At 44.0% G+C, this 10,417-nt stretch overlaps 1 protein-coding gene across 1 annotated transcript; it reads left to right on the top strand.

The window, feature by feature from the left end:
• Window positions 1-2,710: 2,710 nt before the first annotated feature.
• fndc7a (fibronectin type III domain containing 7a) lies at window positions 2,711-9,962 on the top strand. The gene is made up of 14 exons (XM_056293628.1): window positions 2,711-2,746; window positions 3,241-3,259; window positions 3,540-3,797; window positions 3,959-4,219; window positions 5,021-5,278; window positions 5,548-5,802; window positions 5,945-6,199; window positions 6,349-6,606; window positions 6,884-7,141; window positions 7,611-7,865; window positions 8,083-8,349; window positions 8,482-8,511; window positions 8,664-8,700; window positions 9,440-9,962. The coding sequence occupies exons 1-13, from the start codon at window positions 2,711-2,713 to the stop codon at window positions 8,693-8,695; spliced, it is 2,442 nt and encodes an 813-aa protein (XP_056149603.1). The 3' UTR covers window positions 8,696-8,700; window positions 9,440-9,962.
• Window positions 9,963-10,417: the final 455 nt, after the last annotated feature.

Here is a 10,417-nt window from a genome sequence, read left to right as displayed (position 1 = left end):
GCAAAGGAGATTGAGTTGAATCAAACCAAACATTTCAGGAAAACCCCAGTTGGACCTGGCTGAGAATAAGCATCAACCTTTGTCCTCTTGGCTGATTTGTTCATTTGACGCCTCCTATGCCCAGAGCCGCTGGCCCATGGGCACTTGTAACGAAATCCCCTGTCATTGAATTTCTATTGGGTGCCTTTGTAACCCCATGCCTATGAAACTGCACTGGTGCCTCGCTGTGATGGAGTTATGTTGTGGGGTATCGAGTTCTCCCGTTGTTCTTACTGGGGTATCAGATAATAAGATATGTCCAAACAGCATTCCTGAACTCTCGTACGATTGTTCGAGGGGGTACAAGTGAGGCTCTTGGTGTTCACAACCCTCTCGACAATCAGCCAGTCAGGACACAAGTAACATTACAGTAAGACAACCCAACGGGAAATTAGTAAGCGCACTCTCACTCGCCCTCCTGTGCACATCCTGACAGAAAGTCACCTATGTCTGAAGCATAAACTGCGCCAATATCTGAGGGCCACCATCTTGCCATACATTGCAACGTTTGTCCCCACAATTATGGAAGTTAAGGATTACAAAACATTTAAGCAATTGCAATTTTGTGCATATATTAAGCACATGCCATATGATGATGAAAAAAAAGTCCCCATCACAACATCACAGCCAAACCACACCAGTTGGAATAGTCAAGAAGCAAATTTAAGATGAGGACCTATACTAAATTTATTTTCTAACCTAGTGGGGTGGATGGGAAGGGGGACTATGAGAGGGAGAAGCGGCAGCCACACACGACACCAGCAGTACTCTCTGACTTAAACAGATACAAAAGGGCAAGAAAAAAAATTGTAAAAAAAAAAAGCATAAAAATAGTAAAGCACATCGTGAATTTTGAACAACCTGGCCAAGGGGCAACATGTATATTGAAAAGAGAAGGGGACCAAGAACTGAGCCTTGAGGGACAGGCTCAGTTATTAAATGGACATTAAATGCACTGCCCCCCCCCTTTCCATTTTCTCTCCATCTTGACAAACAGCATAAAATGTCTCAAACAGTGCTTGTTAATTTCTTTCTTTGGTTTTAGTATCTGTCCACTGTGTGCTTATATAAAGCTTACTGATCCTTCAGAGAAAAAGGATTCTCGAAACTCTCTAGAATGTGCTGACACAGCCCTTGCCACTGAAATGCATTCTTTATCACGGGTGTTTCTGAACTACTCAAGGGTCAATGGTGCTTTGTAAAGTTGCAACAGTTATTTGGGATATATATAACAGTGCATACTGACAGACGGTCAGATCTATATGTTTATGCAGCCGACAGAGGAGTTGGGAAATGCGATACATGCTTCATGATATCCATACCGTTCGCATCAGAGGAGGCAGAGATTGTAGTCTGTCATGTGAGGTTGAGTTTGATCCTATTGCCCTTTTTGTGTTGTTACTCACAAAGGAGGCTTGGGGATCCACCCTGCCCATCTCCGTTATAAAGACCTAACACAGCTCTGCTCAGACACTAAGGAACAGAAGGGCACTATTGTAACTTTGCCATTCAATGGCAGGTACAGGGAGACGTCTTTTGTCGATTTTACCCAACAACCTCAATGCTGTCCTGGACATTATTCCCTGGAATAATGTGCTGTATAGTTCCCTGTAGGATAACATATAAGGTTACAGTTACCTAAACATTTTTTTGTTAATGTGGTTACATAACTGCCCCTTTGACAGTGTAACTTCAACACTGTCAGTACAAAAATGTCACAATAAAAAAAGAGTATTTGAGGGGCGTTTCTGTAGCCGAATGTTTACAGTGCATACCAAATGGCCACGTGGTCGCAACATCGCCAATTCGAATCCATTCGGTAGCCTTTGTTGCGTGTCATCCACCTTTCTCTCTCTCACTGTCTATCTATACCGTCACTGTCAAATAGAGCCGAAATGTAAAAAAATAATCTTAAAAAAAGAGAATTTGATAGAACCGACAGCTGATGATTACTTATAGCATGAAACAGGCTTGTACTGTCTCATAGAAAATTTGCTTGTATATATATATATATATATATATATAATCCAGTGCTCCTTATTTGAGTGTTTCTTTTAACAAAGTTATATATATATGCCCAGCACATCTGTATCTATACATCCACAGGTGTTGGTGATCAGTGATCTGAGATCTACTGCTGTCAACAAAGACAGATTGAGGGGGGATATAAGTAACCAACTGTAAGCGCTACATATAAATGCAGTGTATTTACAGTCAAAGTAGTCTCATCTGTCACATTTGATATTAGCCAAGATATTAGCATAATTCTGGAAATTACAATGCAAATACAATGGCTGAGGCTTAATCCCTGAAAGTAACAACCCTAACAGGGCTGACGGTACATATTCGGGGAACAGGTGTTCGACTGAAACACAAGCGTACCTGTGTCTGTATGTCCACCTGTCACAGGTCAGTTTTATCTTCATGCTCTGATAGGTTGCTCAGACACCCCTCGGGGGGAGGAGTTAAGCCTCTGGGCTCTCTCGTATTCGTCGAAACAAAAAAGACGTGTCGCTCCATCTGAGAGAGAGAGAAAAAAAAAATAATGATAAAAGTTCAGCCTGAGCCGCTACCCTGAAGACATAGTCAGACACAACATCACTCACCTAGCCTCCAGGCAGCGGCTCTGCAGAGACATATCTGAGGCATGGGAGCAACAACAGATGTAAAGATGCTCAAACTTTTGATGTTGTTAACTTTAACAGAGGTAAGGGGGTAACATTTTTTCATTACAGAATCAGTCTGTTTCCTTTTAACAAGAGTAGCAATAAAAAACATTTCAACTTGTAATATAAAATTTAAGCTACGTTCTCTATATTTGTCTTAAAAGTGGCGGGAACAGATCATAAAGGAAGGACTTATTGTAAAATAAGAACACAGGCTCTTTTGAGTTTCGGTGCTTTCAACAAGTGCATGCAGCATGGCCAACCTTAGCTCAATAGACAAATTCATTCCGACCTGAAAGAAATACCCACATCGGCCGGTCCTGAAATCTGTGTTGAGTGAAGGTAATGTGCAGCCTGCTGCCTCTCATACACCGAGAATATGATACAGGGGATAATTTGCCGGGGAATATAATGTGAAATGCCTGCAGCTCGCTACCCTTGGAAGGATGTCATTGTTCTGGAAATATTTCCTGCTGTTCTTCATCCGATCGTTTCCTATCGTAAAATGTTAATTGTCTCTTCACTTCATTTTCAGATATGTGCCACTCAAAATGGTAACTAAATGCTTACATTTATTTTTCAGATAATTCAGTTTTGTAAGTCTAATCAAGGAACACACTGGTAAATCTCAGTGAGCTGCATCTTTTACATTACATTTACATTTGAACTGACAACCCACTTTTTAAAATGGTTGGCTGAGAATCTCCTTTATACACTATGTGTGCAATAGGGCCCATTAACTTCCAAAATATTAATAGAATACAAAATATAGGTTAATAAACATCTGATATATGCCGTCATTCGATACATTAATCTCCTCTATGTCTCCCCCAGACATCACTTTATCAGTGTTTACGGTGACATCCAAGAGCATGACAGTGCAATGGAGTGGCCATACTGGTGCAAGCTCCTACAAAATTACAGCGACACCCAAGAACTCTCCGGAGCCATCTGTCTTCGCTCAGTTCAGCGGAAACTCGGTGATGGGCTCAGTTAACTCCCTCTCACCAAACACAGTGTACACCATGCAGGTGGAGGCCATGGATAATGCCCTCAATGTCCTCGGCAGTGCTGAGACTGAAGAGACCACAGGTAAGTCAGAGCAGCCTATCACCACAATTGTGATGAGGATGAGGAGGAGGAGCAATGACCCCTGGTAGTCGTGATGGTTATTTAATTTACTGGGTTACGATTATTGCTTTTAATGTGATCCAAAAAATGTTTTAATTGGGGAGTTTGTCGCTGTCTTCCAGCTCCTGAGGTGCCCATCATCGAGCAGGCCTACTCCAAACAGAGCGACAGCATCACTGTGGAATTCACTGAGGTTTCTGGCGCAACCAGCTACATCCTGAGGGCCGAGTCTGAGATGGGGGATTTTTTTTCAGAGACCTTGGTAACCAGCTCCCCGGGCACGGTGCTTCAGCTTCAGCCCTACACAGACTACAGCCTCAGTGTTATGTCCGTCAACTCCGGGGGGCGGAGCCAGCCCTCACGGCCCATCCAGACCAAGACAGGTACATGACTGTATCACCTGAGTCAACTTCACACTAAAGCCAAAGAATCTCTGAGTCAGCTGACCAAAATCATTTTATAACAGATTCAAACTTGATAAAACACCTTAAACTGAAACACATATTTAAGTGTGGTACCCTCCCTCCAGCTTTAGCGTTAAGGTGCAGCGAATGCACCTGTGGCTGCTGGATATTGAAACAAAAATGCATGCAAATAAAGCATCAAAAATAATGCTTACAGTCTTGGATATGAAAGAGCAGACTACACAATCAGCCTTTCCATCCACTTTGCCCTGTCCAGACACTGCAAATCCAAAAGCTGTTTACTTAAGACTGTAATCGCTGCACGAAAAGTGAAATGCAGCCTTCCCGTCGTTACTGTAGGACAATACAGTATGCTATCTCACACCGCCGGCCATAACCAAGAGTCATTTCACACGGCCCATTGTCATAATCACAACTGCTAGGCAGCCGATGCAGTAAAATGGAAACCGTATCCATCCTTTTGCACTTTACCTTTCTCGAAATATGAAAAGAGAAACCATGAGAACTAGGTTGTCTCTTCTCCCGAAGGAGATTGAGCGGTAACACAATCACAGCGACATCTAATCCTCTTCACACTTTCAAAACGGATTTTTTTTGTTCGGGATATAAATGGAGATTAATCTGTTTGCTTACTCTAATAATTTTTTTAAAATTCTTTTTACCATTGGTCCCTCCCCCACCACTAGCAAAACCACCATCTGCCTATATGTTGCTCAGCTCAACAGCTCATTACTCTCTGTGTAATGTCCCCATCAATAGTGGTGGTGGCCCCTGAACTGAACACCTCCTCCCCAAGCAACGACACAATCCGTGTGACCTGGTCCCCGGTGGAGTACGCTGTCCTCTACACCCTCTGTATCATCCGTCAGGGCTCTGACTCACGCCTCAAACTCAACACAACAGAGCCCACAGTGACCTTCGGTGACCTTGAACCAGGGACCGTCTACTGCATCAAGGGCACAGCCTGGGACCCCGATGGCCGCCCTGGAGATGACCTCACTGTCTGTCAGATCACACGTAAGCACAGCAATGGAAAAACACAGACCTAAATTCCATATGAATTGAATGAAGACATCTTTATGCCCCTACTCGGATGACATAATTTATACCCACCTCTTTTCCACCTAGTGGTCAGGACAGATTAATACAAATCTGTAAGCTCCTTTCATACTGATCTTTTGTGGCATCAAAATATCAGCATACCTACTACACTCCCTTTCTGTCAGTTGCTAGTACCATTCAGAACATAAAATTTTTCATCTTCTACCTCCTCATTACTCCTCCAGGTCCACCAAGTCCAGAAGCAGTCCATGTCATGCTGACCCAGGGCCGATCTCTGGGGATTTCCGTAAACTGGCAGATAGTCCAGGGTGCTGAGATCTACACTGCTCTGTCCAGCAATGGCCAGAACTGCACCTCAACAGCCGACGGCTACTGCGTCATCACCCCTCTCGACTGCGGCCAGAACCACTCTGTCACTGTCATCGCCCACAACCGGGCCGGACCCAGCGACCCATCCCTACCAGAAGACTTTGTCACATGTCTGCAAATTCTGAATTGGCGCATGGACACATGCAGCACATTTGCACACCCGCACCACTATATCAAACATAGAGCCATGTTTGTTTCATACTTACTCCTAGTCGCTGATGCTGTTTATTGACCTCTGTCTCTCACTGCCAGTCCCGTGTCCCCCGGAGAACATCTGGGTAGAGGAACATGAGGCGGGCAGTTGCTGGGTGGCGTGGAGCGTGGTGCCCCTGGTAGAGTACTACAAGGCCTTCATCAAACGAGACGACGGGGCCGAGGAGTCCTGTAACACCACGGACACCACCTGTCAGTTTCACTGCATGTGTGGCTACACCTATCTCACCACTGTCTTTGCCCACAACCAGGCCGGCCCCAGTCCTCAGGGCGATGTACTCAACTACACCACAAGTAGGACCACAATGCACACACACACGCATACACAAACATACACATGTACATTTAGCATTTAACAGTCAGTCACATAACAGTGTGTAATGTGTTTAAGTAATGTTCCTGTTTCTACATTTTCCTTTCTACGCATCCCCTTTGGGCACCAGTACCCTGCTGCCCAGAGGATGTTTCTGTCGAGCTAGTTTCCACAGAGACCCTAGAGATAATGTGGTCATCAGTCCGAGGGGCAGAGCTGTATGAGACAACAGCGGCGCAGACTGATGATGTCATCCACTGCAATGACACGGCACCAGTGTGCGCACTGTCAGACCTGAAGTGTAACACAGTTTACTCAGTGGTGGTCACGCCATGCAGCGAGCTACGGGGCTGTAACCGCACATGCAAACCACATTCACACGAAACAGGTAACATCTTAGTCACGGTGAAACAGTTCTACTGGACGCAGATGGGCATTTCATCCAAATGCAAAGTATACGCACTAGCATGCACGCACTCACAAAGTCTCTCTCTCTCTTTCACTCACTCACACACACACACACACACACACACATACACACAAAGAGAGACAGGAAGAGGTCATTCTCTCAGATATGTTGATAAACACATCATAATAACTGTATTATTCACATCATTTCTGACACCTTCGGTATGACGACTAGATTTCTGTCTGTCCCGTTGCAGCTCCGTGTTCACCAGAGATCCTGAATGTGACCCAGACCAACGCCACAACAGTCAGAGTCTCCTTTACGACCCCCAACTCCCCCAATGCAACATACACTGTCACCGCCATTGGACGCATTGACACACACACATGCCACTCACTATCCACCCCCTGTGAGCTCACACAGCTGCCCTGTGGTACCACATATGAGGTCATTGCAGTCGCCAATACGGCCACAGGACGGAGTCTACCTAGCTTCAGTGTACCTTTGGAAACAGGTACTGTATAGGAGAGAACAGTCAGTATGCCTGCCATTCTTGTGTCAGGCAACTCTGGGGTCTGTCAGTGAGACTTGTATAGACATATGATATTAATGTGTTTAATATATCATGAAAGCCACTATTTGGGGATTTATTTATTTTGTTTTTATGATACACATTGTATGATGTCATGAGATTGAATGCCATTGGGCAGATATATCTCTCTCAAACTTAGAAATGCTATATAATATGAGGACGTAGGTTGGTTTTGTAGTCTAATGGACAATATTCCCCTAACTTGGCATTGCATAGCTATTAATTCATACATCATAAGGATATTATGTAGTTTCATAATTTGGGACTAGGTAAAAAAAAGAGATTCCAACGTAAGAATTTTTTTTCTTAATAACGACAATATTTTGTTCATGTCATACAGCCATTAATGAAACTACAGGCTCTTTTAATAACCTCTGTTCCATTTCTCAAGGTCCCTGCTGTCCCACATCTCTGAATGTGGAGCAGGTCACGCAGGCGATGACCAATGTGACTTGGTCACCGGGCCACGGGGCTCGCTCCTACATCACAGCCCTGACATCCCCGCGGGGACATGCCAAGTGCCACACCTTGGACACGCATTGCATGATGGGATGTATCACCTGTGGAACCAACTACAGCGTGAGCTTGGAAGCCATCAGCAGCACTGGCCACAAGTCACATTGCAGCTACCAAGGATTCTCATCCAGTGAGAACACACACACACACACACACACTTAAAAAACAAATCTTATATATAGTTGTAATTCCCTGTTTGTACAAGAGAAAATGTGAGGGTACACAGTTATATTCCTTCCTTCTACTCTTCATCTGAACATGTCATCCACATAACAGACATTAACAAACCTCACACCACCACACCAGTTTACTTTTCCTGCCCTCTCCTATCACCCTCCCTCCCGAAGGTGCCTGTTGTCCAACAAGCGTCAAGCTCTATCGGATGGCCAACAACTCCCTGAGGGTGTACTGGCGCTCCTCTGGGCTTCCCCAGACCCAGAACCACACGGTGGACCTGTATGGGACGAGCTCCAACTATACCTGCATCCCTGCTACCAGGAGCAGCTCCTGTGATGTCCAGGAGGTCATGTGCGGGGACGTCTACACGGTTGTGGTGGCGCCAGTTGGACAGGATGGGAGCAAAATCAGCTTCTGTCCACGCAGGATGTACTCTGGTAAGCCATGAGGGTCATGAAGGGGAGAGAGAAAGTATACTTAGTTTGTGAAAATATTCAAATAGCTGTCAGAGTTTTGCATCAGATCTTTATCTGGGTTTTAAGATTTTGGAATTTCTGTTAAATTTACAGTGTCCTGCTCAGGGAGCAATGTCGGCATGGGTAAGTACCCTTTTAAAACAAGGATGTGCCGAATGATGAGGCACACCTAAATCTCCTCTGCCACTATTCATATTTCACACTTTTCTTGGTTTGATAAATGATCCCTGTGCAAGTGATGTCTGCACTGAAATATTATCTCTCTCTTTCTCCAGTGATCTATCGGGGAAAGCGGAGTGTGAATTAAACACGGTGAGTTATCAGTACACCACGTTGTAACCTGCTATGCAACTAACTAGCCCAGACTCCTAAACACGGGGGCGCTGATTGTAACGGTTTGAAAAGGAGTCGATAAAAAAGATGCCTTCACGGGACCCTATCATTGTGTCACCTCAGAACATCACATTGCATGGTATCTTGTGACAGCGTCTTAAGCGTCTGTAAACACTGTTGCTGTCTATAGTATACTGGGGGACAATAAGGATGAATGCTCTGGTAGAACAACAGGGACAGAGCACAAGCAAGGATATAGGTGAGGCCACTCTCTCATCTCTTTACCTCTGGGACCTCTCAGATGTATGGCCCGGCTCGGCTAGTGTCCATAAAACGTGGAAGGGAAGAATGCAGGGCACGTGACGCGCATAAACACAGACAAAGAAGGGCTGCAGACACATAACACAGAGACACGGGACCCCTTATTACACTTGGTATGAGCTAGGGTAATTGTAGCGCACCCAGTCTGTAAGACGGTACTGTAGATGTCCATGGGTGAATCTGACACTGAATTTTTTTTCATTTATGCATATAATGTGTCCATCAAAAAAAGAAAAACAACTCTGTTTGATTTTGCAAAGAGCGCCAGCAACTATACCTATCATAGAGTTGAATTTGCTGAAGCTATGAAATATACACATGATAACCTGAGATACAGGTTAGGAATCTGTAAAGCACTGATGAATGGAAATCTGTCACGTCTCTTTTGCTTTCACAGGGAAACCATCTGATGGACATGGACATCATATGTCTACTGCAAATGTGAAGAAACAAGAAAGCCAGCTGAAAGACGACGCCTTTATTTAGTTTGTTGTTAGTGGTATTTGCAAGACCAAATCCACTGAAAAGCTAAAATTCTGAAACTAAAAGTAAGAATTGAATAACCCTTTTCCATATCACTGAGTGAAATCCCACAGAGAATTATTCTGATGATTATATAAATTCAAAGCCCAATTATATACTGTGTCACACATTGTATATGAAACACCTTAGGATTTCTCCAAGTAGGGAGCCTCCATAGTGGTTGCTAACCTGTTTCCTCTGGGTTTTTTAACGCTGGTACTTGCGGAACTGAAAGTAGGTTACTGTAAAAGCAGAGCAATGGGTATTGAACATATTTGCCTGGAGTCTGGCGTGGCCCTTCTATGGATGATATGTCTGATCAGATTGCTGGAGACAGATTCTGTGTTTTCCCTGCCTTCACTCCATGTCTCCTTGGTAACTGATAACACCAATAAAGAACTTCCCTTTGGCATCACAGCACTGTGTGGCCTCAGTCATTGCATATGGATTTCCACTATCTAGCAGATTATCTTCCCTGTTGTGTTTTTTTTGGGGGGGGGTGACTGGAGGGTTAGTTATATGGGGAACATTCAATCTTCTAATGTTACTCTACCTGGGAAATAAAAGTTATTATTCATATAACTGATTCACTGTTAAATATTCTACAATGGGATATGAGGGGAAATAAAGCAAATATCCAATTGGACTTAGTATAACTGATATCATAAGAGATATTTTTTGCCCAAGCTTACCTATTCCATAAATTTTAACACCACTGCATGTGTTCAGGCTTGAAGAGCGTTTTGGTTGATGAACTTAAGAAATTGTTAAATAAGTAACAAGTTATTTCACGTATACTTTTTATTTTTTGGATTCCCCCCCTTTTTCTCCCCAATTGTATCCGGCCAATTAC

Source organism: Lampris incognitus, chromosome 14 (assembly GCF_029633865.1).
Source record: "Lampris incognitus isolate fLamInc1 chromosome 14, fLamInc1.hap2, whole genome shotgun sequence".
Taxonomy (NCBI): domain Eukaryota; kingdom Metazoa; phylum Chordata; class Actinopteri; order Lampriformes; family Lampridae; genus Lampris; species Lampris incognitus.
Note: the sequence above shows the minus strand (reverse complement) of the source record. Positions and strands in the feature narration are given on the sequence as shown.